The sequence below is a fragment of the Rattus norvegicus genome, chromosome 5 (genome assembly GCF_021556685.1).
Source record: "Rattus norvegicus strain SHRSP/BbbUtx chromosome 5, alternate assembly SHRSP_T2T, whole genome shotgun sequence".
In the NCBI taxonomy this organism is placed as follows: Eukaryota; Metazoa; Chordata; class Mammalia; order Rodentia; family Muridae; genus Rattus; species Rattus norvegicus.
Window position 1 is genome coordinate 171,100,370 of NC_141538.1, and position 27,301 is coordinate 171,127,670.

At 51.0% G+C, this 27,301-nt stretch overlaps 1 protein-coding gene across 15 annotated transcripts in view; it reads right to left on the reverse strand.

The window, feature by feature from the left end:
* Positions 1 to 27,301, reverse strand: part of Prdm16 (PR/SET domain 16) — a 324,217-nt gene that overhangs the window by 155,200 nt on the left and 141,716 nt on the right. For all 15 annotated transcript variants that reach the window (NM_001427303.2, XM_087659972.1, XM_087659968.1 and 12 more), the window contains 1 exon segment: positions 8,804 to 8,851. In NM_001427303.2, the coding sequence (NP_001414232.1) occupies positions 8,804 to 8,851 (48 nt within the window).

The following is a 27,301-nucleotide window of genomic DNA, read 5'->3' on the forward strand; positions in this document are numbered from 1 at the left end:
GCCAATGTTGATACATTGTAACTGACCAATGTTAATATACTGATACATTGTAACTGACCAGAATTCAGGCTTACATTCAGGATAACTCTGAATAGAACCTTCTCTGGGTTTGGACATTGGACACTGCCTGGTATCTCTTGCCATAGACCTAAAGCATCAAAGCATTGTCCCCAGCTCTGACAAACCTGTGTACCCTCCCCTTCCCCTCTGATCACTCTGCCCCCTTTCTCCTTAAGCCCAGTATGACAGATATGGATCCTTCTATAGACTCATCTGCGATGGCTTCACCCACAGGTCCACATGCATTTAAGATTTCTGTTCTTTTTGGTTTCGTGCTTTGAGCTGGAAGCCCAACCTTTGATGTCAAGTTGTCTATACCCTGACTTTCGTTTTTTTCCCAGCCCCAGGCACGTTCTCTCCCAGCAAAAGGCCCTGGGACACCTGTGAAGATTCACTTCACATCTCCTCAAGCAAGTAGCCAGAAGCGCAGAGTTTCTACCTGAGGATAAGACAATCACTCTCAAGGGTTAAGCACATCCAAAGGTTGGCTTGAGTCCAGCAGGGGCAGGTACAGCCACAACAGTTGAATGTGATGGTAGGGTGACAGTGCATTTCTCAGTCTTTCTATCTCTTCACTTAAGGCTTATTGATTCTGGCTTCATTCTGAACACATCCAGAAGGATGGCGCTGCCCTCACCTGTGACCTACAAGCTAGACAGATGGCAGCCTAGACACACGCTCCTTCAGGAAGCCTACTGACCCATCCATTTTGTGGCATAAATCTGAGAGGCAGTGCTCACTTCCCACCGGTCCTGCTGGCCAAGGCTAGAGCAGACAGAGTGGCTCTCTCAACACCCAGACATAGAAGTGAGCCCATTTACCTCTTCCCCTCCACCCCAGAGCCTCAGGGTCATACACCCCAGACAGGTGACAATAGATATTCATATCCAATTGGGCCTAGCCATCAGAGTCATGCTGGGCTGGACCATGGGCATCCTGGCTTGTCTACTTGAGTGAGTTAGGGAGATTAGTTCAAGTCACTGGCTCCTGGAAGGCTTTGTCTTCTAGCCTGATCATGACAAGAACTTATACCTACTTTCAATGACTCCAGCTCACTCAGGCTTGCAAGTCCTGAACTCAGCTGGGCCTATGGTACACAGCCACTGCAACTCTGACAATAGAAGGGTGCAGATCAGCATCCCACCAGGCCTGCAGAGCCTGGTGGAGCCATGTGGGACCACTGAGCACACACTTGAGTCCTTGCTACAACCTGGCTACTGGTTAGCATCTGACAGTGTCACACTGGGTCCTGTCCCGCTGTCTCCCTGTTCTCCTGTTCAGTAAAACCAGGCTAGGAATGTCTGCAGGGTGACAGCAAACATGTCACAAAGACTAGCACTCTGTAAATGGACACAAATGTAGATGAGCTTGCATGTGTCACCTGCCACACAGTGCCTTGGGGACAGGGAGGCGGAACCCATCATGTTTGTCTGTCTCCCCTTCACCCTGTTTTCCTGCCTCTATCGTGGCCCGGGAAAAGCACAGATGTGCTCTGCAAGTTAGAGCTTGGACTTTGGGACAGCAGTGCCAGCTGCACATGTTACCCCACAGAGCAGGAGTATCAAGGATGGATGTAGAAGCCAGTGCTACCCTCTAAAAAACAGGCTCTCAACCTGGGGGTCACAACCCCTTTGGGGTTGTATCAGCTGTCCTGTATGTGGGATATTTACATTGCAATTCATAACAGTAGCAAAATTACAGCTAAAAAGTAACAACAAAATAACTTTATGGTTGGGGGGCGGGTCACCACAGCATGAGGAACTATATGAAGGAGCCACAGCCTTAGGAAGGTTGAGAACCACTGCCCTAGAAGAATCAGCAAGCAAAGGAAGGCACTTTGGGGATGTCAGTGGGCTCATGCCTTCTCTTAGGACTGGGCAGCGCTTACCCATGGCTATCCTCCCTGAACCCAGGGCAGGTCTCTAACAGCAGGTTCTAGAAGTGAAGGTATGACAGTTTTCCACAATAGCCTGCCTCCTCCAGAGACCTCCTGCCAACCAGACAGCTATTGTCCGGGGAAGCCTCCCCACCTCCGAGATTCTGGGGGCCCACCCAAATCCTACTCGGAGACAAAGCACTAAGAGGCTCTGCCCTAACCCCAGAAGCTGCCCGTGAGGTCGGGGAAGCTTAGCCTACACCACAGAAACAGACAACGTTTGTATCCTGTTGTGAGATGTTCCTCCAGGGATGCAGCCCTGTCAGACATCAGGACACTGACAAGATGATCAGCTGCAGGGAAGTGTTCAAGGTATCTGTGGTGCCCAAGCTGATAACCATCCCTGCCCAGAGAACACGGTACCCCCTGTCTGTTCAGAACTCGGGGTGTCTTCACGCCGTGCATGCTAATGATGGGAACGATGAGCAGGTGGGTGCCTGCAGCCACAGCTGACCCTCCCTACCGATCCCTAAGACTCCGGACTTGGCTGAGTCCTGTGTGTTTAGGCAGAAGAGCCTAATGAGGCTCTGCAGCCAATATATATTTCTCCCCTAATAGTGCAGCACAATTTAATTAACTCAGTATTGCACACACCTGAAGATGACGGACCGACTTTATTGACGCTTCCATCTGGCCCCTATAAAAGCCAGTAATGCAGCCTATAAATTCTTGCTCAGATCCGGGTGCGGGAGAGGCCACGCTGCTTGGCTGTCATCCCTAGTACTCTCCTGCAAGGGCTGCCTGGGTGACAGTGACGGGGTCTGAGAACCCTCACAAGGGTCACCTGTATACACACAGGTGCTGGTTTGCTGGGAGGCTGGACAGCCAGTCACTGTGAACTGTGTTCTGCGCTGGAGACAGATGCCTCTTGAGTTCGGACAACCAAGCCCCCACCCCCACCCCCTCTGATCTCTATGGAGAAGCTGCCATGGTCCCTGCTGCTCAGCCTGTCCACTCTGGCGTAGTGCAGGCTGTTCCCTCCAGATCCAACTCACTCCCCAGGTTTTGCAAAACTCTGGGCCTATATCATGTCCTGTTTTCAGAGGCAGGCAATGTGGTCACAATTTCAAAGTTCGAAGCCAAGGGCTTTGAAGTAAGAGCAGGGCTTGGCTCCTGAGTGGGGACAAACTACAGGATAATGGTTCTTACTCCAGGTCTCCTAGGGAAGGGGCCAGTCTCTCTGCTGACAGTTTCTGAGGCTAGCAAAGAGTCCCCAGGGACACTTGCTCTCCCTTCCCTGCTAGAAACCCAGGGAGGGTAGGCTCTGCCAGCTTTCCACTCCGTGGAACCCTTCCTGACCTCCTCTAGGACTTTTACCTAGAGACTTCCCCACAGATCCTACATGGGTGCCATGTAAGAGGTTTCCGAGAGGGCAAAACCCGACATTTCTCACAGAAAGGTAGAAATAAACAGGGTCCCCGTGGCCTGCCCCAAGCCCTGTGTACCTCCAGTTGGTTGAGTACTGCCTCAGCCTTCATCCAATGTGCAGGGCCCTGGAGACAACACCCACGGGAGCAGGTAATAAATTACCGCCAGGAAATTAATTAGCTGCACCTCTGCCCACCTAATCTGATGGTTCGAGTTGATTTAAGGGAGCCTCCAGTAGGGGTGAGGGAAATCAACATCACCTCAGCTCAGGAGGTGCGTTTATACAGTCATCACCAAGCTCGGGGCTGCCCATAACTCACTGGGGCCACGCTAACGGGCCATTAGTCACCCTTATCATCTTGCAAAGGGGCCACAGTTCGAGGCCCTTCCCTAAGAAGTTAGTTCAAGTGCTGTAAGGGGATGAGGTCAGAGTCCAACTGGGGCCCCGAGCTGCCCCATGGGGGTGGCTAGAGCTTCCACGGCAGCCCTGCCCCCAGACAGCCTTCTGCCTATCTCTGAGTGAATCCTGGAAGGGGCCTCTCAAGCCAGACAGAGGCTGGTTTCAAAGAGCCACTGAGGGTCCCCAAGGCCAGCCCAGCAGCCCCGGCCGGCCCCTCAGGAGAAGGGACCCTAGGAGGTAGCGCTTCCCGACTTTCTGCTGTCTTGGAGCAGTGTAACACCTCCTCACTTTGCTGCCTTTGATTCAGCAAAATCAAGGATGCAAACTTCTTAGGAGTACTTAGTTTCCATGGCAACTGAAGCTGACCTCAACATTATTGTTCTCAAGAGGGGACTGACTTTGCTATATGTTCATTCACTGAATTAATGGACTCCGGGTTCTTTTATCAGCAACCCCAGAACAATGGAAAGAGAGACATGTCCTCAAAGGGCTTTCAACCACTGTCCAGCCTTTTGTCCCTGGCTTACTGCAACGAGGCAAGTCTATTCAGCCCGAGATTATCAAAATCAACTCGGGGCTGTCTCCGGGGCAGCCAAACACACTTTGATTTCATAAAGACATAACTGATCCCACATGCGAATTAATAATTTCGGTCGCAGCGTTTGCTGTGTCAGTGGTGTGTCTTGCTTTAGTTTTATGGGGGGGAGGGTTGTTTATTTTTTTATTTTATTTTATTTTTTGTAATAGAGAGAGTCTGTAGAAGAAAAACCTGCAGTATAGTTATGCGCCTTGATGGTTTGCCAGCTGGCTGGTAAGGGCAGGAGAGGGAGAGGTTTCTAAGCTCACCTCAGCGGCAGGCAGCCCTTAGTGTAACCCAGGATGGCCAAGCTATGGGTGGTGGTGCAGAGCCTTCTGGGTCCAATAATACCAGCCAGATCCTGACCTGCAGGTCAGAGCCTTGTCACAGAGCCCCACTCTGTGTGTGTGTGTGTGTGTGTGTGTGTGTGTGTGTATGAGTGTGTGTGTCTGTCTCTGTGTGTGTGAGTGTGTATGAGTGTGCGTGTGTCTGTGTCTGTGTCTGTGTGTCTGTGTGTCTGTGTGTCTGTGTGTGTATGAGTGTGTGTGTCTGTGTGTGTGTCTGTGTGTCTGTGTGTGTGTGTCTGTGTGTGAGTGTGTGTGTGTGTGTGTGTCTGTGTGTCTGTGTGTGTGTCTGTGTGTGAGAGTGTGTGTGTGTGTGTGTGTGTGTGTGTGAGTATGTGAGTATGTGTGTGTGTGTGTCTGCCCGCTGCCTCACCCTCCAACTACACAGGAACAATATAAACCAATCCCTGCTTCCCTGTGAAGAAACGGTCTGCAGAGGCAAACAGCTCGCTCCACTCCGTTGTGGCCCTGTGTGACATCCAAATGATCGCTGCACAAAAGCCACTTGGTAGCTGCACGGCTGCCCAGGCTGCCACTTCCCCAGCAGGCTGAGTTCAAACCCCTGGCTCCAGTCATCCCTCAGGAGCCACGAGGCCTCTGGGCTTCCGGTCACCAGAGGCGGCTCATCCACGCCCCGACTATGGGAAAAAAGGTCCCCGAACCCAGTGGGAGAGGCTACGGGTCTAACACCCAAATAACCATCTCACGGATTTTCATAAACATCAATCAATCATCCTGTTTGAACCACTTGAGGGCTATCAGGCGGCTTTTATGACCTGTAGCATTTTGTACGAAATAATAACTGGAAGAGATTTATGGACCCGGCGCTGACCCTCTCAATTTATTTATTTATTTTTTGCTTCCACACCTCCCACCATGGAAGAGGAGTGCTGCCTGGGCCTTTCCAGAGAGGAGGGAGCCTTTTCCGGGCTCCTTAGAACGGTACAAATCCCTGATTTCTTTATTTGTGGGCGGAGAGGGAGCAGAGAGAGGGAGGAAAGGTGGAAATAAGAACGCAGGAGAAAAGGGTCACTTCCTTTCACTTGTGTTTTCTCCACAGTCGCCCTGTATTAACACCTCCTTCCTTTGCAAAACGCTGAAAGAAAACAAGATAAAGTGGACAAAGAGAAGGGCCATGGGGCCTCGTGTTTCCCCTTTTCATATCACTGAGGAGATTGAATCAAAATTCCTTCGGCTGATACCGTCTCCCCGGGTGGACTACTCTCTTGTTAACGGATAAATTCAAACCCTCCGGAAAGTCAAAGAATAAATTTAAGCCTTTGCCAAATGTCTATCCTATTGGATTTTGATAAGGCGGCCATTGAGCCTTAATAATGTCTTCCATCCATTTTCTGCGAGCCCTTAACACGGCTCTTTATTCGTCCCCAAAGCCTCTTCTCCCGGCCTTTTTATTACAGGCTCCGGCGTGCTCTCCAGGGAGCCGGGCGGCCAAGTGATGGATGGACAGCTCGCTAGATTATCTCCCGCAGATGTTTGCTCTCCAGGAGCCCCCGGGCTTCCCTCTAAGTAAACAGACTAAATAGAGTCTCTGGCAGAGGGGCAGCCCCAGAGGTCCTGGGTTCCAGTGTGGGAAGAGGCATGGCTGGATCCAACCATAGACAAAGTGACTTCTGGGGAAGCTCAGGTGATGTGCCCTGAGGGCACGGAGGACAAGAGCAGAGATGGCACTAAAGTTTGGAACACAGGCACAGAAAGAATCGAGGGCCCTGAGGCCACAATATTGGGGACAATGGGGCCCACAGGGATGCTGAGAGTAAGAGACAGAAGGATTAATGGGGGTGAGCAGGAGACCAGGTCCAGGGAGGGACAAAGGGGAGTGAAAGGGAGAGGGGAAAGAGACTGGGCCAGTGCAGGCTTGGGAAACCTGACACAGCTGTCCCGAGTGCTTTCCAGGCCCTGAGCTCCTTCTGTAAATTCTGAATAAATTAAGATAAGTGCAGTACCTCTGTGGTAACCTGCCCTCTAACGCTTAATACTCACATCAGAATACCTCCCCCATCTCTCCTTCCTGCATCAGCGTCAAGGGCTGAAATAATTAAACTAAATTTACTGCGTCTCACAGAAGCTGACAGACGGCAGGAAACAGAAGAAGCTCAGAGACAGCCACTGACCAGCCCAAGGCCACACAGCCTCCACACGCCCCACTGCCCCACGATCCCCTACTACATTTTTTATATCAGTGTGCGCGTCTTCCTTCAGGTAACCCAAACTACAAAATAAAACAGCAGGAAGTTGCCGGCTCCATCGTGGGTGTCCCTTAAGGGACAAACTGCTGGTGAAGCAGATGTTTCCAGCTAGATGAAAGTATGACCCCTCTACTATTGACTTCTACCTCCCATGTCCAGCTCAGTCCCCCCTCAGCTCCCACCACTCAGCTTCAAACCTCAGACTAGGTTTTAATTCCTCTCCTGACCCTGGAGAAGCACGGCAATGCCCAAATGCTGTGCACGTCTGAAACCGTTCTGTTCAGCAGCCCCTGCGTGTGCTGCAGCGGCCCCTGGGCCCCGAAACATCCTCTACCCTCCTCCAGTAGGGCGGAAGGAGGAAGAGGGCAGGGCTGAGTGTTGAGAAACCTGCTGGGATGCAGCCAGCCAGCCTGGTCCTCTCCAACCTCTGATGCTCTGAGACAGACCCTCGCTCAGCCCGGCCTGCAGCTTTGAAGGCACCACAAATTGAGGCAGCTCTGTGGCCGGAGCATCAAGTGAGAAGAGTACCTCACAATTCGAGCAGCTCTCAGGTTAACCGGGGACCCAGTTAGGCACCTCACGGAGCCACATTTCATAGAGGGGGAGAAATAAAAGGAGCCCAGATCACAAACAGCCTGCTTCCCACCCCAGAGCAAGAGGAGAGCAGTCAGGCTCATCACGTCCCCGGTCGTTTTGGTTCCACTCAAGAGCATACGCATACGGCACTTTTCTCCCCCTGCCCCTTTACATTTTAACTTGACCACTGACCTTTCTTAACCTTTCTACCCAAGCTGGATGGATCCTCCAGAGCCCACCTTTCCCTATAACCTCCAGCTAGGCACACCCAATGAAGAGCTGACAAGGGGGTCCCGGTGACTACCACACTGCCCAGCTCTGCCCACATGCCTAGCCTACTACTACACATTAGGCTTGCCTGCTCACTTGAGTAGTGGGGGCTCCTCAAGGGCAAGCCTCCAAGCGAATAGCACGGCAGACCGTGTGGCGCTGACACAGGAGCATGCTCAGCAGCCTGCGCTAAGACGCCACCACTTCCAGGTAGGGGTGTGTGCGAACGGAGCTCTGTGTCCACTTTTGTTCCTGGGTGTCTTCATGGGAAAATCCTGAACACAGGACAAGATGCTTGCAGGAGCACGTGCACGTGAGTGTCTTCCTCTGCGTGCACGCACTGCTTGCAGTATCTGGTGAGCTGAGCATCTCCTTGCCACCATTTAGACTACAGTGTAAACGCTCGGGTATGCTCGAACCTCTGCGTGTGTCCCTGGGTCACCTGTGCCCTTCCCTCTGCAGAGCGCTCTCTCTCTCTCTCTCTCTCTCTCTCTCTCTCTCTCTCTCTCTCTCTCTCTCTCTCTGTGTGTCTGTCTGGGTCTTTCAGAGCCGTATCTGTCAACCAGCTATGATCCATCACCATCCAGAAAGTCGTAGACAATATGCAGTTGATGCTTTCTCCCTTGCCTAATGGTTTGCTTACTTAAAGTGACGCGCGAGCCCTCTTTGAGAGTTAAGAGCACAAGCACAAGGATCTGTTGAATCTGTGCCCCCACCCCCCTGGTTTTCTTTTCATGTGAGTATCCACTGGAGATAGTTAAATAAATAGAACCTGTCTTTATTTGGTTTCCATGTGTCTGCATAGCCTGTAGCCATTCCCACGGGCACGGGTTCTCCTCTGTTCTCAAGAGCTGGGTGTGTTTGGTGAGGTGACACCCCCTTTGCTCACACTGTGAAAATGAGCTTCTGTCCTAACAGCATTTATGTGGTGTGTGCAGATAACACCCTGCTTGTGGACTGTGTCTGTCCCCTGTGGTTCAGAAACAACCAAGACCACACAGCTGCCCCACCAGGAGCTGCACGAAAGGGTGCTGGGGAGACGGCAGTGAGGGAGTGTCCGCCTACCTTTTTGATGCAGCTCTCCTGGGATGACACCTCTGTGTCTGTCAGCATCTGTTGCAAAGCAAATTGGAAAGGACTGTTAGAGGGCTCTGAACCATGGGCAGATCAATGTCCCTGCCAGGACAAAGGCAGGAGGATCTCATGGAGAACTTTTAGTTTGTGATAACATATCCTGACTGGAAGCAACACGAGGGAGGAAAGGGTTAACCTGATCTACCTGGAATTGTAGACCAGGCTAGCCCTTTCCTCCCTTACTAGCATTCATATAGCTAGTCACATCACATCCACCATCAAGAGCAAAGTGTATTCGCGAGTCCTTGATCATTTGCTTAACGCCCTAAATTCTAGACAGAGGTCCTCCATTTGCCTGGGACTGTGGAGTTGCTCTATGGTCTGCGTGTGAGAACCCACCTCACAGACTGAGGTCTGGCATTGCAGTGTCTTAAGGCCGGCTGCCTGTGGCTGCAACAAGCAGGGAGCTCAGACCTTGAAAGGGACAGCAGACTTTGAGCTCTGCCAGAAAACTGGGTGGAACATGTGTAGAAATGGCTCTGCTCCGGGCTTCCCAGCCCTAAAGGGTAAGTTAGGCTTCAGGCCCTGACCTCCTGGGGATTCCAGTTTGGCTTAGGAGGTAGAACTTGGGGTAGGGGTGGAATCTGAGTTCAGCTCTGCTTTAGGAGATGGGGGCAAGCACGGGACTCCTTCTGAGTCTGAGACTTCAGTATGTCACCGCTCTGCAGTGACGTGACCGGTGCTGGGGAGGAAGAACGTTCTCTGTTGTTATTTTAGGAGCACCTCTTCAGCTGTGGTGCCGGACATCATGAAGGCGCCCAGTGGATCACTGAATGCCCTCCCTGTCCGGCTGTGGGCAGTGTAGACTCTCATCCCTCTACCTCACAGACACATCTGGCAGAAGGAGAAGGAGACCTCCAGCCTTAGATCCGGAGCCTTCTCAGCTCGGGTCTGCACAGCTGTGGCATCTTACCCCACGGATCCTCTCAGAAAGTCACCAACCCTGCTCTAGAGGGCTGGCACGTCAGTGACCAGACGAGAAGTGCTGAAGCTAAGTAAACTGACAAACGACAAAGGAACGGTAGAAACTGGACTTCTCCCTCCTAGACTGGAAGCCAGCACGTAGACTCTTGTTTGTAAATTATAACGTCACTTCCGCAAGAATAGGTGCCAAGGTGGAAAGCCGTACTTGAAAAACACAATGAGGAGTGGTGTCAGGCCTGAGGGCTTCCTACTTCCCTGAGGTGCCCACGTGTGCCTGCGTACGCCGGCCAGGCTGTATTAATAAGAGGCCATATTCTGAATGTTGGGAATTCTAACTGATCGGGAATCTCATGATATTTCTTTTGATAAATTCTGAAAGTGTGGTTTGGAAAGTGACTCTAAGCAGACTGAGGCGAAGCAAGGTGAACGGCATGCAAGATTCAGGCCTCCAGAGGAGGCTATGTCAGTAACCAGTGATGGACTCTGCCTAGCCTGGCTGATTCAGCCACAGAAGCCAGACAGAACCAAGCTGTGGATGGCTGTGCCTCTGCACCGTCTAGGGTCTCTCTCCTCTCTCAAAGCTGGGGAGGGTGGAAGGAACTCTATAAATCTAGAAAGGAGGACACATGGAGACTGACCACTGAACCATAGAAAGCTCCCCCTTTCCACTTAGGGGCTGGAGGCAAAGGTCACCCCAGGAGCCTCTTCCTGCTACAGTCTATCCAAATCTGCACCCTGGAGTGCTGTTCCCAGCAGGGATGGAGACCTCTTGGTTAAATATATGTTGGGTGATATTTCTGTGCTGCAGCCTACCCAGGGCAGGGCGAGTGCCAGTCCTGTGGGCAATCAGCTCTCTTGGCTTTCAATGGTCTGGCTTCGGCCAGAAGGAGAAAATTAGTAAGGGTTGCCTCACACTGGGAAGATAAGACACGGCCAGGTAGTGAGGAGCCATCTGGAAAATTCTGCCTGTGGAAACTGTGTCCTACACACTCAGTAAGGAGCAGGCACCATCCTGAACCTAGCGCATATCTCCAAACTCCATTAGCTTACTGAATGGAGGTCCTTGTACTGACACCCAGCAGTGAGGAATCCTGGGCTGCCTGACCTAGCTCGATGCTCTACTGGTCAACTCAACCCTGTTAGGATCCTTTCTTAGGATTCCAGGCTTCAGGGACACACACACACACACACACACACACACACACACACACACACAAACACACACACACACATACACACCACACACACACACACCACACACACACATACAACACACACACACAAACACACACACACCTACACACCACACACACACACACCACACACACACACCACACACACACACATACAACACACACACACACACACACACACACACACACACACACACACACATGCAAAGTCCCTGAGAGAGTGCTGTGTTTGCTGAACCTGTCAGCAGACAGGTCACGGAGACCGTGTAATGTTTTAGGAGCAGCCTAAGGAGCTTGCTTGGTGGCATTCCACAGTCGCCTTGTACCAACACACTGATGTCAACGCAGTGCTTGACACTGGAGAGGGGACCGGGACATAGGGTGGGGTATGAGGTGCCTCTGGCTGTTCTGCTACCTCAAGAGAGCGGGGCTGTCCTAGATCTACTGGAAGGGGTGGCCCACCCCGTCTTGGACGAATCTCTAAGAATGAGGGGGTGCTCCCGAAACAGCTAAGCCTGCTGACACGAAAGTTGCAGCTTGTGTCACTGATAAATGTGGAGGACTGTGCTTTGCAGACCAGCCTGCTTTGCTCTCTGTGTGGTCAGTTAAGCTTCAGACACTTGCAAGGGCATCTGCAGCCAGTGGGGCTTCCTGGGAAGGGCTTATCACCTGCTCGTAATCCGATTCACTATTCCATAGTATATGGCTGTCTCTGAGGGGACCTCTTTAGAGACACCCCTTCCTTCTAAGAGGAAAAGACTGGTATCTGGCTAGCTGAGCCTGCTTCACGCTGCACAGGAGTGTCTGGTGCGCTCAGCAGCTCAAGCAAGACAGCCTGTGAGTGGCCACACAGCCTCCTCCTGACCTGCCATCTTTTAACTCCGTGGAACGGAGACTGTGTCCAGTGGGCCTACTGATGAGTGTGATCACACCGGATCCGCTATGCCATTGTGGGCTCCTTCATTCCCAGAGGAGTCCGCACAGCCGTGGCAATGGCTCCTACCTACCCTAGAGTTTTCGACCAGATGGAGACACAAACACAGGGACACCAACAACCTCATCCCCCAACTTTTTGAGAGTCACCAAGTAAGTGGGAACAAACAGCCTTGTGCTTCCTAGGTCCTAGGGCCGGGCTGGCCTTGGGACAGGGGCCGGGGCTATGTTCCTTGGCCTCTCTACACAGGCTTTAAGTAGATGCTCGCTGGGTTGTGGGGCATGTAAGCTTGGACTGAGACACACTGTGAGCTGCTAAGGATCAGGAAGTTCCCCCACGGCTGGCTTCTTTCATCACTGGGGCACGGAACATCACACCCTCAGAGGAAGCTGGCACCTCAGGATTCCAGAGGCCTCCTGCAAGGGAAGGTTTCAGCCGGGTTCTGATTTAATACCAGCCTTGCCAGGTAGAAATATCTTTAATGAGGCCTCCTCACCTGCTGCTGACCTTGGGTGGAGAAACCGCCGGACATTACTCCGGAGCCTCTCAGCCTTGGCTTCCTCCCTGACTGGTCTGCCGTTTACTGAAAACCCTCTTTATGCTGCTAGCTCAGCCTCGGCGTACGCGCTGCTGGCTTGATGATCGCTGGCAATGGCTCTCAACTCCCCCCCCAACGCCCCCGGCACCCCAGCAGAAGTATTAGGTGTGTTTTGATTGAACATTTTAGCCAAAAAAAGAGGTTTGACCTGCGGCATTTAGCTTCTCTCTCTCGAGTACCGGTGCCAGGATTTAGCTAAGTGGGGTTGCTCAAAACATCTTTTTTGACTCTTAAAATAAATACCCTCTGTTCTCCAAGAGGTTTGTGAAGAGTATACACACACATACAGGCATCTCATAGGCTCGCAGCTCTGAAACTCTGGCGTGTCCCCTAAGGGGGCTGACTTTCTGTTTGGTGTCACAAATGGATCCCAGAAGGCGTCTCTCCCTTCAAAGAATCTGGGAGCAGACCTATGAGAGGAAGCCAGCATGAGTCCCAACATAAGGCTAGACAAGCCGGGCTGGGAGCATGGTCCTGGCCTGTTCTGAGCTGTCATCTGGTCTGTGTACATAGCCCATGTCTCTGTAGCCCATATTTCTTCCATATCTGTTTTGAAGTCCTTCCTCTGGATCCAAGGATTTGTCTAAGCTGAGAACCGTCAGGAAGCTGACTCTAGGATCTCTTCTGGGTGGGGAGAAGGGCACGGTATTTGTGACACTATTGAAGGAGCAATGATGGAGACTCCCAGGCATCGTATCCTGGCTCTGAGCCTTGTTTGCTGACCGGAGGAGACTGTGGGCTCCACAGCTCAGGGTTATTTGGGGGACAATATGGGCAGAGATACAGAATGGTGGCGGCTGACCCCCTCCGTCAACAGAGGCACTGACCTCTACAAAGCCTGTCCTTAGAGCAGGGTTTTCTGCTCATACGCTGAAGAATGGGACCACATGGGGGCTACCCTGATTTAAACCCAGCTAGCTGTTGGAGAGGAATAGCCAGCCTGTCTGGATGATGGGGTGCATGCATACATGTATTTTGAGGCTAATGCATACTGGTGGTAGGGTCCCTCATTGGCCTGGAACTTACTAACTCAGCTGGACTGGATGGTCAGTGAGCTCTGGGTAGCGTCCTGTCTCTATATCCCCAGCCCAGGGGTTAGAAATATGCACCACCATACATAGATTTTGTTGTTGTCACACAGGAGTTCTGGGAGACCGAACTTGGGTCTTCATACCTGTGCAGCAAACGCTGTAGCTGACCGAGCTGTCGCCAAAGTCTGGGAGGTGAAATTCTTAAGGAGTAATGTTCACCCACTATTTTCTTCCCAGACCAGTGTCTTACAGTCAGGCTGTCCTGCCTGCTCTAAGTGGTACACAAATCCCATCAAGTGAGACCATAAGACATCAGCAGTTGGTCATCTCCTGGGTTGTCTGACATTTCTGGGACACATCTCCTTCACGAGAGAGCGCAGAGGCAGTGAAATCTAGGCTTCATCATTGGGAAACAGTCAGAGGGAGAGCCAAGGAGATGGCCCAAGCGAGGGCAGGGAGCATCAGAGTGTGGGCCTCTCTGTTCCTGTGTCACATGGGCTCTTCAGGGGCAGAGTGGGTGGGACAGACACATTTAAAGAAAACAGCCATGTGTCCCTCCCTTCTGATAGGCGTCCCTGTCCCACACCTGACGCCTGTCCGCCTCTCCCTTGGAGAGGGACACTCCCCACAGCTGGAGTGTTGGCCAGGGCTGAACTGGGACACTTCCCATTGGCAGTTCTAGTGGGAACCCGGAGATGTTCTGAATCCCCAGGCCAGCACTGGCTTCCAGAGCAAAGGATCCGGCCATGTTGACACAGACTCCTGAGCTCTCAGCTGGGAGAGTGGGGTCATATTTATTTATTTATTGCATTTGAAAAAAAAAAAACAACCCATCTTGGCCGTGTTTGAGCTGCAGAAATGATTTTTTTTTAAAGAGCAGTAGACACTGTTTTTAGCTTTTATGCCTAAACAGATACCTCTCAGTTCCTACAAGCGAGAGCTGTCTAATGAATGGAGGCTCTCTCTTCCCTCCTAAGAAAAATATTTACACAGTCTAGCACAGCAGCAGAGGACTTCAGGCAGCAGAGGACCATCCCTGAAATGCAGAGAGGTCTCCACGCCTGTCTGCCTGTCTGCACTCAGCCAGCCCTCCTCTCCTCAGGGGCATTTCCCACCCCCACCCCCACCCCCAGGGTTCCTTCTGAGAGACCAGTCCCCGGGGAATGCTGACATCATCTTACTTTCTAAAGCCTTCCTATCTGGCCAAAAAACCTTGGGTCACTTGGCCTCTAGCTCTGTGTGAGGAGAGGCACTGATTTTCTCAGAAATCTCCCGTGAAGCCCACTCCCCGTGAAGGGTGTGGCAGAACCCAAATCCCACACCCGTCATGACTTGGATGGGCTGTGCCTGGCCCTCTTCACAGCCTGATGGGGCCAGTGGGTCTTAGCTGATGGGGCCAGTGGGTCTTAGCTGCGTGCCCAACCATTTTTCCTCAGGCACAGGCCTGCCTTGTGCTGCCTGGCCAGCACAGTGATGCAGACCCAGAGCCTGGGCACGGGTTGGCGGCTCTCAGATGATCCAAGAACACTCTGTTCACGGGCGGCTCTGGTTATGTGATCATACCGTTGGGACACCTCATCCGGGAGAGGTTGCCTAGTGCTTGTGGCTGCCTATCGTAGGCTGGTCAGATAATGCAGGTTATGGGGTCTCTGTCTGTCTCAGGCTACTACTGTGCCTCCATAGTCTTATCTGTGGGCAGCCATGGAGTACCTCTGTGTACACCGCCTCACAGAAAGTGACTTGGAGCCCCTCCATAACACGCCAGACAGTGGATCCTTCGCTACACTCAGAATATTAGTAAAAGAGAAAGCCTTGGGGACGGGCCAGTGAGCCTGGGCTCCTCCTGACATAGGGATCCTGAGGTAGGGGTGAGCCAAGAACCAGCAAAGGTGGAACAGGAGTGAAGAGCCCCTTCCCACAGAGGCAGAGCTGCTGTCCAGCCAGAAGGTCTGGAGTTCTGATTGGGGGAGCTGGGTTTTACCAAGACCAGATACAAGTGGACACTGACGGTCTGACAGGTGATTATCCTGAGCTGGACAGATGGTGGAGGCATGGGATGGGGAGGGTCTGTGGGGACAGGCAGCTGCATGCCCATGCTGTTCTTGGTTGCTGCTAGCTTCCCTGGTTGGGTATGCGTGTCAGGTGACTGTCTTTCTTGTTCACTTCCTGTGTGGGGTGCTATGGTTCACCTTGCCCCACCTGCCTGACTCCCCACTACAAACAAGAATTGGCCTAACTTCTCTGGGGTCAGAGATAGAGGCTGTTCAATAGACAAGAGGGTCACCATCAGACAGTCAGATGGAGGAGAGCCAAGGACCGGGGCTGAGTTGGTTGCCAAGCTGAGGGCTTGTATCACGGGATCTAGAAAGAGGCTGTAGTCCAGGAAGGGGTGACAGGTGAGTCTGGCTTGGTAGGCTCTGGTGCCCCTTCCCTCCCAGGCAGTGAGTTGAGGACCAGGGCCAGAAGGGTCGGTGTAGGGCATGAGCTCCTGTGTGTCCAGGAGAACGAAATGTCCAGATCATATGAGGTTCTCGGTGGATGGCTTCTTCCTCCTGCTTCTAAAAGGTTGATGTCCGCAGAGGAAGTACATGTGATGGTGGTCTGTGGCACTCTCAGCCAGTGGCGCACAGCAAGCAACCCTTTTCAGAGCCTCTTAGGCTCCAGGAATGGAACTCATGGCCAGCAGTGAGGAGGGAACAACCTACAGCCAGGTCTGACTCTGGAGCATCCTCTAAGGAGTTGGTCTCTGGAGACCAAAATCAGTATGAGGTGAGGAGCTGGGGGTGAATGGGGCCAGTAGGCAGGTGAAAACACTCTTCAGCGGTCTTTAGACCGCTCTTTAGACTGATTGGCTGTCTAAAAGTGACACTGGGTGTTGCATGCACACGGTGAGCTTGCAGACAGCACGCTCCTCACAGCCGTCACCACACGCTCCACCTTGTACCACGGTGACCTCCAAAGGCTCACGACGGTTGACGTTCTGTAGTAAGAACTCGTAATATAAGGTCTGCCCCCTCCGCAGGGCACTAACCATTCAGACAGAGGGGCACAGGTGAGTCTGGTAGACATTACCCGGGGCCCAGGGTGAGCTAAATGATGTACCATTTATAGGATGGAATCTGGAGTATTCAGACTTGGACAGGAAACAGAAGGGAGCTGTAAATGTTCTTGCAAGTTCCAAGAGACTAATTTGTGTAAGGGAAGCTCCCTGCTGTCTGAACTCTTTCTGCACCAGGACAGCCTCCCTGTACCCATCCATCCATGAACACTTCCCTCTCTTCTTTCCTTCCTCCTTCCCTCTCTTCTTCACTCCTTTCTGTTCTCCCTCTCCCCTTCCTCCTTCTCTCCTTGCCGGTCCCTCCCCCCTTCTTTCCCTGCCTCCTTTCTCCTTCCTTTTCCTTCCCTTCCCTTCCTTTTCCTTTCTCTGTCTTCCTGTCCCTTTCCTTCCTTTCTGCCCCCCTTCTTTCTTTTCATTCTTTGATGCTGGGAGTGGAAACACAGTAAGCAAGCGCTCTACGCTGACCTTCACTCCTGGCCCCCTAGAACAGATGCCTGTGTCAACTGCAGGCAGGAACACCCAAGCCTCCTTTCTTTGTTCAGTCTCCCACTGCTTGAACCAACTCTGAGCACTATCCATCACAAACCCGGAGGTAGCTCGTCCGCTCACACTCCCAGGGCCCTTATGGTCATTCTCTCACCTCACTGCCGAGAGCTCTGGAAATCCAGCAGGGCACACACGAGGACACTAAGCAGACGATATTACCAGATACTTCCCTCCCACCCAGGATGGCAGGATGGTGGTTGCCACAGGTACCACCTGGAATCTATGATGTCAGCCCCACAGAGACCCACAGTGGTCCTATAGACATTGTGCCCCATTGTCTCCTGAGGACCTTTGCTTCCTTGGTGGGAAAAACAAGTCATCAGCCTGACTAATGGCGCCACACAGACATTTGTCTTTTACTTTCAACCTTTCTAGTTATAGAAATAACCTTGATATTGATAGAATTATATTAATGCACTTCAACCTGACCCCACTTATCGATGGCTTATTTGTTAGGGCGATCTTTAATAATCATAAGTGAAGAGAAAGCTCTTAGATCTCCTATGATGGAGGCCCTAGGGGCTCGACCCCTGGTCATTCAGCTCCTCTGGGGCTGTGACATAACTTTCTCACTGGGGTTTGACGTGCCGTTCATTATCTGGAGGTAGAGTGTGCCAAAGTGAAACAAATTCAGATCCTGTAAGGAGGAAAAGGAAGAGGAAGAAAAGGAGGAGGAGAAGGAGGAAGAGATGGAGGAAGAAGAGGAAGAGCAGAAAGAAGATGAGGAGAAAAGGAGGAGAGGAAGAAGAGGAAGAAGAGGAAAAAGAGAAGGAGGAAGAAGAAGAAAAGGAGGAAGACAAGGAGGAGAAAAGGAGGAAGAGAAGGAGGAAGAGAAGGAGAAAGAGAAGGAAGAGCAGGAAGAAGTTGAGGAGGAAGGGGAGGAGAGGAAGAAAAGGAAGAGGAAGAGATGGAGGAAGAGGAGGAAGAAGAGGAGGAGAAAGAGGAGGATCTGAGGAAGAAGAGGAAGAGGAGGAAGAAGAGGAGAAGGAGGAAGAAGAAGAAAAGGAGGAAGACAAGGAGGAGAAAAGGAGGAAGAGAAGGAGGAAGAGAAGGAGAAAGAGAAGGAAGAGCAGGAAGAAGTTGAGGAGGAAGGGGGGAGAGGAAGAAAAGGAAGAAGAAGAGATGGAGGAAGAGGAGGAAGAAGAGGAGGAAGAGGAGGAGGAGGAAGAGATGGAGGAAGAAGAGAAGGAGGAAGAACAGGAAGAATAGGAGGAGGAAGAGGAGGGGAGGAGGAAGACCAGGAGGAGGAAGAGGAGGAGGAGAAGGAGCAGCAGCAGCAGCAGCAGCAGCAGCCAATGCAGCCACCACTGGCTCAGTCGGCAAAGTGTTTGAAGCATAAGCTTGAAGCCCTGAGTTCAAATTTCCAGCACCCATGTGAAAATATGGGGTACAGGGTCCGCAGGGATGGCTCAGCAGTTAAGAGCATTCACTGCTCTTACAGAGGACCCAGATTTGGTTCCTGGTCTCCCCATTAAGTCGTTCACAATTGCCTGTAACTCCAGCTCCAGGAGACCCAAAAGACATCCAAAGATATCAGTCTTCCCAGACACCTACATGCACATAAACGCATAGAAACTCACACAGGCATTCATGCATATCCTCAGCTCTAAAATCTTAATAAGCTGGATTCACCTGTAACCCCAGTGTTGGAAAGGCAGAGGGACAGGGGGATCCCCCGGCTATCCAGCGTAGACAAGTCAGTGAGCTTAAGGTTCAGTGAGAGATTGCTTGAAAAACTAAGGTGGAGAGCCAGAGTGGTGGATACCTGGTGTCAGCCTCTAGCTTCTGCATGCCAGTGCATACATGTGCATCTGCAACCACATGCGCCAACTCTTGTGCACACACATGAATGTGCACACATACACAAAAAGAGAAAGGGAGGGCTATAGTGCATTCTAGAGATGAAAAGATCAACAATGTCACAGGTGTTCCTTTTATAACACCCCCCCCCCCAAATCTGGTCCCATTTTTCCTTCATCATGTTCCTACCTAGATTTACCACACTCTGGTTCTCACAAGCAGTTTCCCCATGCGCACTTCTAAGTTCCACAAACCGGCAACCAAGGAAGCTAGAGTACCACTGTTTCCATTCCCACCTGCAACAAAGTAACAAGGAGACTAAGGGCCCCGGGTCTTATTCCTTGCTCTGAGTAAGCATCCCTATCAATGCCAGAGAACGCAGAGACTCAGAGAGAGACTGGGACGCATGTCCAGTGTCACACAGCCAACTCCACAAGGTGTGCACAGGTCCGTCATCTCATTTGGTCTCTGTGGAACTGGTGCCGTTTGAAGAAACAGGTAGGAAGGGGTGTAAGGAACTTGGTCATTTCTCTCACAAACGATGTTTCCAATCTGCTGCAGAGCCTCAGATGTCTGGGTTTAGTCACAGCTGTGGTACTAACTTGAAACCACTGTGTAAGGGGCAGAGGGAGGCTGAGAGCGGCCGCCAGACAAGACCGCACACTTTCCTAATGGGGCCCAATTACAGGAACAGCTGTGTGTGTGTGTGTGTGTGTGTGTGTGTGTGTGTGTGTGTGTGTGTGTCGGGGGTGGGGGTTCTATGCATGTCTCAGAAGTTTCAGTCTCAGGGATCTTACAGAATCCACTAGACTGGCTGTAGCCAGGAGCCCTGGGGCTCAAATCTGCTCTTTGGTATGAGAGAAACCAGGCTTGTTTGTCTCACCCCACCCACTCTGCCTCCAGTTTCCAAGTGAACTCCTGTTCCCCACTTTTGTTCTTGCTTGGGACAAGGCATGGTGATGCTGTGGGATTCTGAGGGATTGTCCGGTCCTGCTGGACTTCAGCAAGTGCACCGCCTGAGACTGCCTGTCCTCAGAGGCTCCCATGACAGTTCTGGTATTTTCTCTCCTTTCTTCCTACATGGAGCCTTTAGAGCTGGGAGAGGCTATGGGGCTGGAGCAAGGCACCTGGCTCAAAGTCACTTTGCCCATCCCAAGACCAGTAACACTCTCTGCACACGCATGCCCTTGGATGGCCTCTCAACTCTCTTCTGCCTCTGTGGCATTGGATGGCACAGGTTAGAAAATGGGCTGAAGTTGCCCAGGGTGATAAAGGGGATCGAGAAATTATTATCCTATTGTAAGAGTATCACCAAAGACAGAACTGCTTCTGCGACTGCTAGCTACAATCACCAAGCCCTGAGGAGGTTAATCTATACCAGGTAATCCAATCCCAGGGTAGAAAGATGGAGCCATCCTGGTTCTCCCAGCACTGGGCAAGAGTCATCAGCACTCTGTGGCTCACAGATCTAATTCAGCCTGGGGTCTGTTTGGGTGCAGTCTATCAGATAAATGTGGCTCTTACAGTTTTTAAGGATCACAAAAACATGTGCAGGAGACTGCGTACAGCACACAGACGCTTTACAGAAGTATACTGACCCTGGACAACACCTTGGTTCAAGGGAGGGCAGAGATTAAAGGACATCTAAAATCTGCTCTTGGGCCAAAAAGTAAGCACAGGGTTCTGTGGTGGATGTGCAGGGGGGAGGTGGCTCATCAAGCCTTATCCCTTGACTGCAGAATAGCCAGTGGTGAGGGATAAAGACAAAAATCCCATGTAGGTAACGAAACAGCCCAGGGTGGAGCTCGAACTGCCTGTGGGCTTGCTTGCCTCTGGGACAGTGGAAAAAGATGGATCTGAGCCTTGTCTGGGCTACTGTGGGACACCGGATCTGGCTAACAGCTGCTGGGACCAAACCAAAAGACCTGGAAGATCATGATTCTCAGTTGCAGTCACCCTTGAGTAAAGGGACGAAATTGGAGAAAGTCTGAAATGGTTCTGCCTCTCTCTCTCTCTCTCTCTCTCTCTCTCTCTCTCTCTCTCTCCCTCCCTCCCTCTTCTGTCTCTCTCTCACCCTCTCTGTCTCTCCCTGTCTCTGTCCCTTCTCATTCTCTCTCTCTATGTCTCTGTCTCTGTGTCTCTTGCTGTGTCTGTCTGTCCCTCTCTCTCATTCTCTTTCTCTCTCCCTCTCTCTGTCTGTCTGTCTGTCCCTCTTTCTCTCATTCTCTCTCTGGCCCTATCTCTATCTCCCTGTCTGTCTATCTGTCTGTCTCTCATTTTCCAACAGGGAGAAGTACCAACAACTGTCACAATGAAAATACCAAAGCATTCCTTGGGAATTGACTCAGAGTCTGGGACAGTAAGTCACCTCTGAGATGAGGAAGTCCCTTCCTCAGGCAGGTCTTTTAGTCCAAAGGTTAGAACTGGTTGAGACTCTGGCCTAGGTGGCTGTGGAACTAGGAAGCAGGGGTTCTTGCGTTCTACTCTGAGAACAAGTCTCAGGAAGCCCTGGGTACACTGGAGAATCTGGAATGACTGTCACCTCCTTGAGGAGGAAATGTCCAGTACAGCAGGTTGTTGGAGTGAGTAACAACCGGTGTTTCTGTCCCTTCTCAACCCTCATCTAGAGGTCTATGGGTAAATGCAAGTGGAAAGGATACCGCTCTCTGGAAGCATCCTGTTACCCATGTGCCTTGGGAGAGCACCATGCCTGCAGCCTTCCCTTCTTTCTAGTTCTGAAAAGACAAGACCCTTTCTTTCGTCCTTCCTCCCCTGGCTTCTCACCAGTGCCTGAGTCAGGAGGCACAGGTAGGAAGGCGCCAAATGAGATGCTGAGTTTACAGACCTGGGGGTCTGAATGGAATCTGCTCTACACAGCCATCTCACCTCCTGGCCTGCCTGCTGCAGTGGGACTGCCAGCTAACGTGACAGAATCAGCATCTGCAGGCAGAATGACCCCAGTCAGCTCAGGAGGAAGACCAGGTTGGGGTACCTGTGACATGTCCAATCTTTAGGCACACTGAATGACAAAAGTCTCTGAGAATATGTCAGCCTTCCCTGGCTTAGAGCAACTCAGTATCTTGCCACCTTTGTATTCAGGGAAGTGACTGTTCCTCCAGCTGGCTGGGCTGCTCTCCCACGGACGTGATGGAAACAATGTATCCAATCCAATAAGGACACCTGAATCAGCGGGGCTCAGCTTCAGAAAAAGATGTGCTAAGCACGGATGGGTTCGAAACTCTGATCCTGGAACCTCTTGGCCATCTGTTTGGCCATTTATCTGTTCCTCTCCAGGACTGAAAGGACAGCTGAAGTCTGCCCAACTGTGAATCATGAGAGTCTGGGAAGTATGGCCAGAGGGGTGAGGACCCAGAACACTCTGTGCAGGGAGAGACCGGGGAAGTGTGCTAGAGGTCAGGGGTGAGGTGAGTATGGATGGATACAAAGTTTAATAAGAAGATCTCTGCTGAGGAGCATCTATCTGAGCCGGAATATTTGAAGCCAACAAGTGCTATACATGCTCCAAGGTTGTCTCTGCCTGGGTTGGCTCCAGAGTTGGGCCAACTGTATCTTTTTAGGAAGGAACTAAGAAAGATCCTTTAGGCTTCTCTCCTGCCTCTCTTGTGACTCGCCTCTCAGCTTGGCACAGTTCTCCTCCTGGAAGCCTGCAGAGGGTCCACAGCAACAGAGAGCTTCCTAGGAAGCACCCCCAAACTCCCTTTTCTCTTTACAGCCCATTTTGCCTGTTTTGGTCTAATGGTGTTAATTACTACGAACTGCTACAATGATGCCTCTGGGACTGCTGTGGGGTCATGTGCTGGGAAAACATCCTAAATTGGAAATATCACAAATCAGAAATGCACTGGCTACACCTCCTGTTCTGAACATCCCAGCTTAGCAGCATATCGGAGCTCACTGTGGAATGCCAGCTGTCTGTCTCCTTGGCGATCTCATGGTTTCCTGGGGGCTGTGTCTGCCCCACACTGCCAGAAAGGATCATACTGTGTGTGGCCAACCCAGGAGAGGACAACGGACAGAATTCAAAGTTCACATTCTGCTGAATACAGCATTTTGGGTTGGCAGAAAGCTGAAATTTTTAAAATTAAATCATGGCTAGTGAGGGCAATGGGCCACCTGGTGTTGCTCAAGTCACCTCTGCAGGGCAAAACAGGAGGCTCCAGTACCAGGCATGCTCACAGTAGCAAATACCCTGCATCCCTTCCTGAGTATCCCTTCCTGAGCATCCTCCTCATTCCCAGAGCATACTTCCTGTTTTGGGTGACCTGTAAAAAGATTCTCTTTTGTCCTAAAGATCATTCCTGATGGAAGTATACTCAGATAAGACACGAAAAAAAATGGGATACAGCAAGAAGCCCACATCTCCAAGTAGACTGCAAGAGGGACACACCTGGTGCACTCTGATTCCACTAGCTTCCCCTTTATATACATATATATATATATATATAATTTTATTTCATACGCAATAGTGTTTCCCCTGCATGTATGTCGGTCTAAGGTTGTCAGAACCCTTGGTGCTGGAGTTACAGACAGTAGAGGGCTGCCATGTGGATGCTGGGATTTGAACTCGGGTCCCCTGGAAGAGCAGCCGGTGCTCTTAACTGCTGAGTCTTCTCTCCAGCCCTGCACTAGCTTCTTAGCTACAAGCAGGAAAAGCCCCCCAGGTGACAACTCAAGGTTGTCCTCCCAAGCCCTTGGGCTGTCGTAGAAGATTCTCACAACAGGATTAGCTTAGCTTCCTTATCTAGTATCTTAAGGTGATCTTGAGACTGAGGTCCCACGAGACTGTGAAGTGTGAACAAGGGGCCGGAGACTTTGGTCTTTGCAATTTACCAACCAGATCTTTGGGCCCCAAAGTCCTTTCTGCGCTGACTTCTCTAGAGGAAGGCAGACCGGATCATGGCGGCTGCCCACAGTCTGGTCTGCTTCACTCAGCAGCTCTGTGCCTGAGGGCCACTACAATCTTTTTACCCAATTTTCCAGCTGAGTTGACTGAGGCCTTCGAAGGTCGAGGAGCTTGCCCAGGGTCACTGAGTAAAACAGCTTAGCCTGTGGCCTTAGGACAAGGATGCAGGACCCTGGCTCCTGCCCCCAATTGCCCAGAACTTTCATAAATAACAGTAGTAACAGGGCTCCATTTTATGTAGGAGAACCACTCCCCAGGAGGCCACCAGGTTTGTGGCCAGGCCTGTGCTCCAAGGCTCACAGGGCAGAGGCAAGGTGGGGACGCAAGCGGCAGGAGACAGGGGCTTGCCACACCAGTTGGCTCTTGCGAAGGCATTAATTTGTAACAGACGCGCAAAGAGCTGGAAAGAGCGCAGGACGTTCCGCACACGCGACAACGGCTGATTATTCATTGCTGACAGTTATTAGCCTGTTATTAAACGTATGAATTGCCTCTTTCATACCACATTGACTATCCTTAAAGAGCTTTATGAACTAACATTAACCAATCCAATTAGCAAAAGACACTGTATTTGTGTAATTAGTAATTTGAGGCTTTGTCTTGGTCTTACAGAGAAAGGGCATTGGCTGTTGATTAGGTGCAGAACATCGTACAATTAGGAGAAGTGGTCGGAGATTAGCTGGAATGTTCTTGTTCCCTGGGGTCCCCGTTAAGGGACCTGGTCTTGCTAAGAAGCGCCGGGGAGGGGGGGTATGTTTGTGGCATTTAAGCGGATCCAATTGCTTCCTCCCTTGTATCCAGGCTCCTTCACGCCGTTGGCATGGCCTTCTGCGTCAGGAAGGGGAAATATTTGTTTTTGTTATAAATTTAGAGGCTGAGTACAGTAAGGAACCTTGTTATTAAATGCTCCAAGCCCAATCCTGCAGAAAATCTCAAAATCCAACTTTGGGTATTGATTGCAAGATTTTTTTTCTAATCAGATGCCAAAAGGAACATTGCAGAGGGAAAGATGTCCCAGGGAGCCCTGGCCAAGTGGCGTTTCTGTTTATGTCTCTCAGTAAGACACAGAGCCAACCACGATGGGCCAGATCTCAGATAAGGGAGCTGTCTGTCTGCAGCTTCAGGGGTCTTGGGTCAGACCCTGTGCAGGGCACATCCCCCAGTGAAGAACCATACAAAGAGCCACGCTGAGACCCCCAGCTGAATGATGTGACTCCAGGTGGTTCACCAGAAAGGTCCGTGATGCAGATGACATTTCCACGTTCCCTTGGATGCCTCTACATTTTATTAGTTTATAAAACTGCAGAGTGAGCTCTACCCGTCCGAGCTCCCTCAGCTCTCCCTGGCAGATCTGAATTCTGGGCAGGAAGGTTCCACTCACAGTGAGCTGTGAGAAGTTGTACCTGCAGGTACCTGAGCCACTGGGAAAAGAGAGAACCGTAGTTTTTCTATTTCCTAAGAGGTTGCCATCCTCTGGGCCTGATCAAGGCAGTTTTGGCCTTTCCTAAGCACAAGATCAGATTAATGTCTGCCCTGAAGCAGCTGTTCAGGGGCATGGCTTACTGTAGGGAATCACACTGAGCCGTGGACATAGGTGAATAGGCTCCCACCCAGTCAGATCTGCTCCAGCACAGAGAAAGGAATTGCTTACAGTGCAATGCAGCTGCCGTGGCGCTGTCCTTAGCTGCGTCCACACACCTGGATGTTCTGACACTTAGGAGGTAGAGTCTCTCGATAGGAGCCCAGAGATCTGGGCCTTGAGCAGACAACACTGGCTTTGTACCAGTACAGATGGGGCCTAATCCCAGGCCTTCAAGAAAGGTGTATGTGTATGCCTGCGTGTGTGCGTGGTGCGTATGTGTGTGTGTGTGTGTTTCCATTCCACACCAGAAACAAAATTGCAAAGACTCATCCCTTCTTGATGTCTCTTCTTACTTCCTCTGCATGAAGACTTGTATACACCAAAATGTGGGTAACCCACACTGTCCACACCTGAGCAACATGTCTTGGTTACTCTTTAGAAGCACAGAGTCGGGGAATGCCCCCTCCACTGGATCTGTCCTCCAGAGGCCGCTGGGGACCAATCAAAATGGGCACCTCACAAAAGGCAGAGAGCTAAGAGGAGACTGGGTGCAAACAGCTCAGAAACCTCTCCAAAATATTTGGGTTTGTCAAAATCCCAAACCACCGTTTGCCAGGCACTTTTCCCGCTAGTGTTTGAGCCCGAGGGTATTTTAAAGGAAATGAAATCCGTGTGTTTCTGATTTATTTATACTTAACTCATCAAAATGCTGTTTTAAAGAGCTATTTTGTATCCAAAATGCCCTTTATGCTTTTTTTTCCCCTTCCAAACTAAAAGCCATATTCTGCCAAGCATGCATGACCTTAAACTCTAACGTTCTCAAGGATCTTTTGAAAATCAAGTTCTTGATGTCCAAGCAGACCTGAACTGGGACCAAAGGTACCCTCCTCTCCCCCATCCCTCCCGCCCCCACCCAAGAGGGAAATGCAATGTTGCGATTATCTCTGCCTCCTGCTCCAATAGAGTCCCACGGATTTGAATCCAGCAGGAGGCAGCAACTTCTCTGGGGACAAGAATCTGAGAACCAGAACCTTATGCCTCCCCAAGAGCTCTTGCTAAGGCCAGCTCAGGGTCATCTAGACAGGCCCTCAGACTGTCCCTGCTTCCCACGGAATTCTTTCTTTGGTTCAGTAGGACTCTCAGAATATTCTATCCCAACTATGGCCAGAATTGCTCAACTTTACTGCGAGCACACCTCACGAAGGTGAACAGACACCATTCTCCTCAAAGTCTGAGCTAATATAGACCAGGAAAGTGTTTTTCCTTCTCCAAGAAAAGAAAACAGGAAGCTCCAGCACCAGCCCCGAGCAATGTGCGGGGAGGTGAGAGAGAAGCAGGCGCACCTGCAGGCTGGGGTAAGCCAGGCTATAACCCTAAACAAACAAGACATTTGGCAACAATGTTGCCTGACCTATAACACCGGGACTCAAGTTATATTCTTTTGGGTGTGATATTTCTGGATGATTTCATCCAATAGAATTCAATTATAAATTTGATTGCTTTTTTTTTCTAGGTGCATGGTATAAAATCCTTTATCCATATAGCATTTAATTGTGTTTTCTGGCAGATCTGGTATTCATCATGGTCCTGCTGCCCCCAGCCCCAGAGATAAACCATCTGAGGAACAATAAATGTCCACTCTGATTATTGATGCTTTCAGGGAAATTGATTATCTATTTGAGGGGTGGAGCACACTGATATACTGCAGCCTCTTTACCTGACACAAGAGCTTCTCTGGAAGAGAAATCCCTCAATTGCCTCCATGGATTTTCTATTATATTTAACGCTCTGGAAAGTGACATCCGTTTGTCTTAATATCTGAGGATGGAGCTAGAAAAC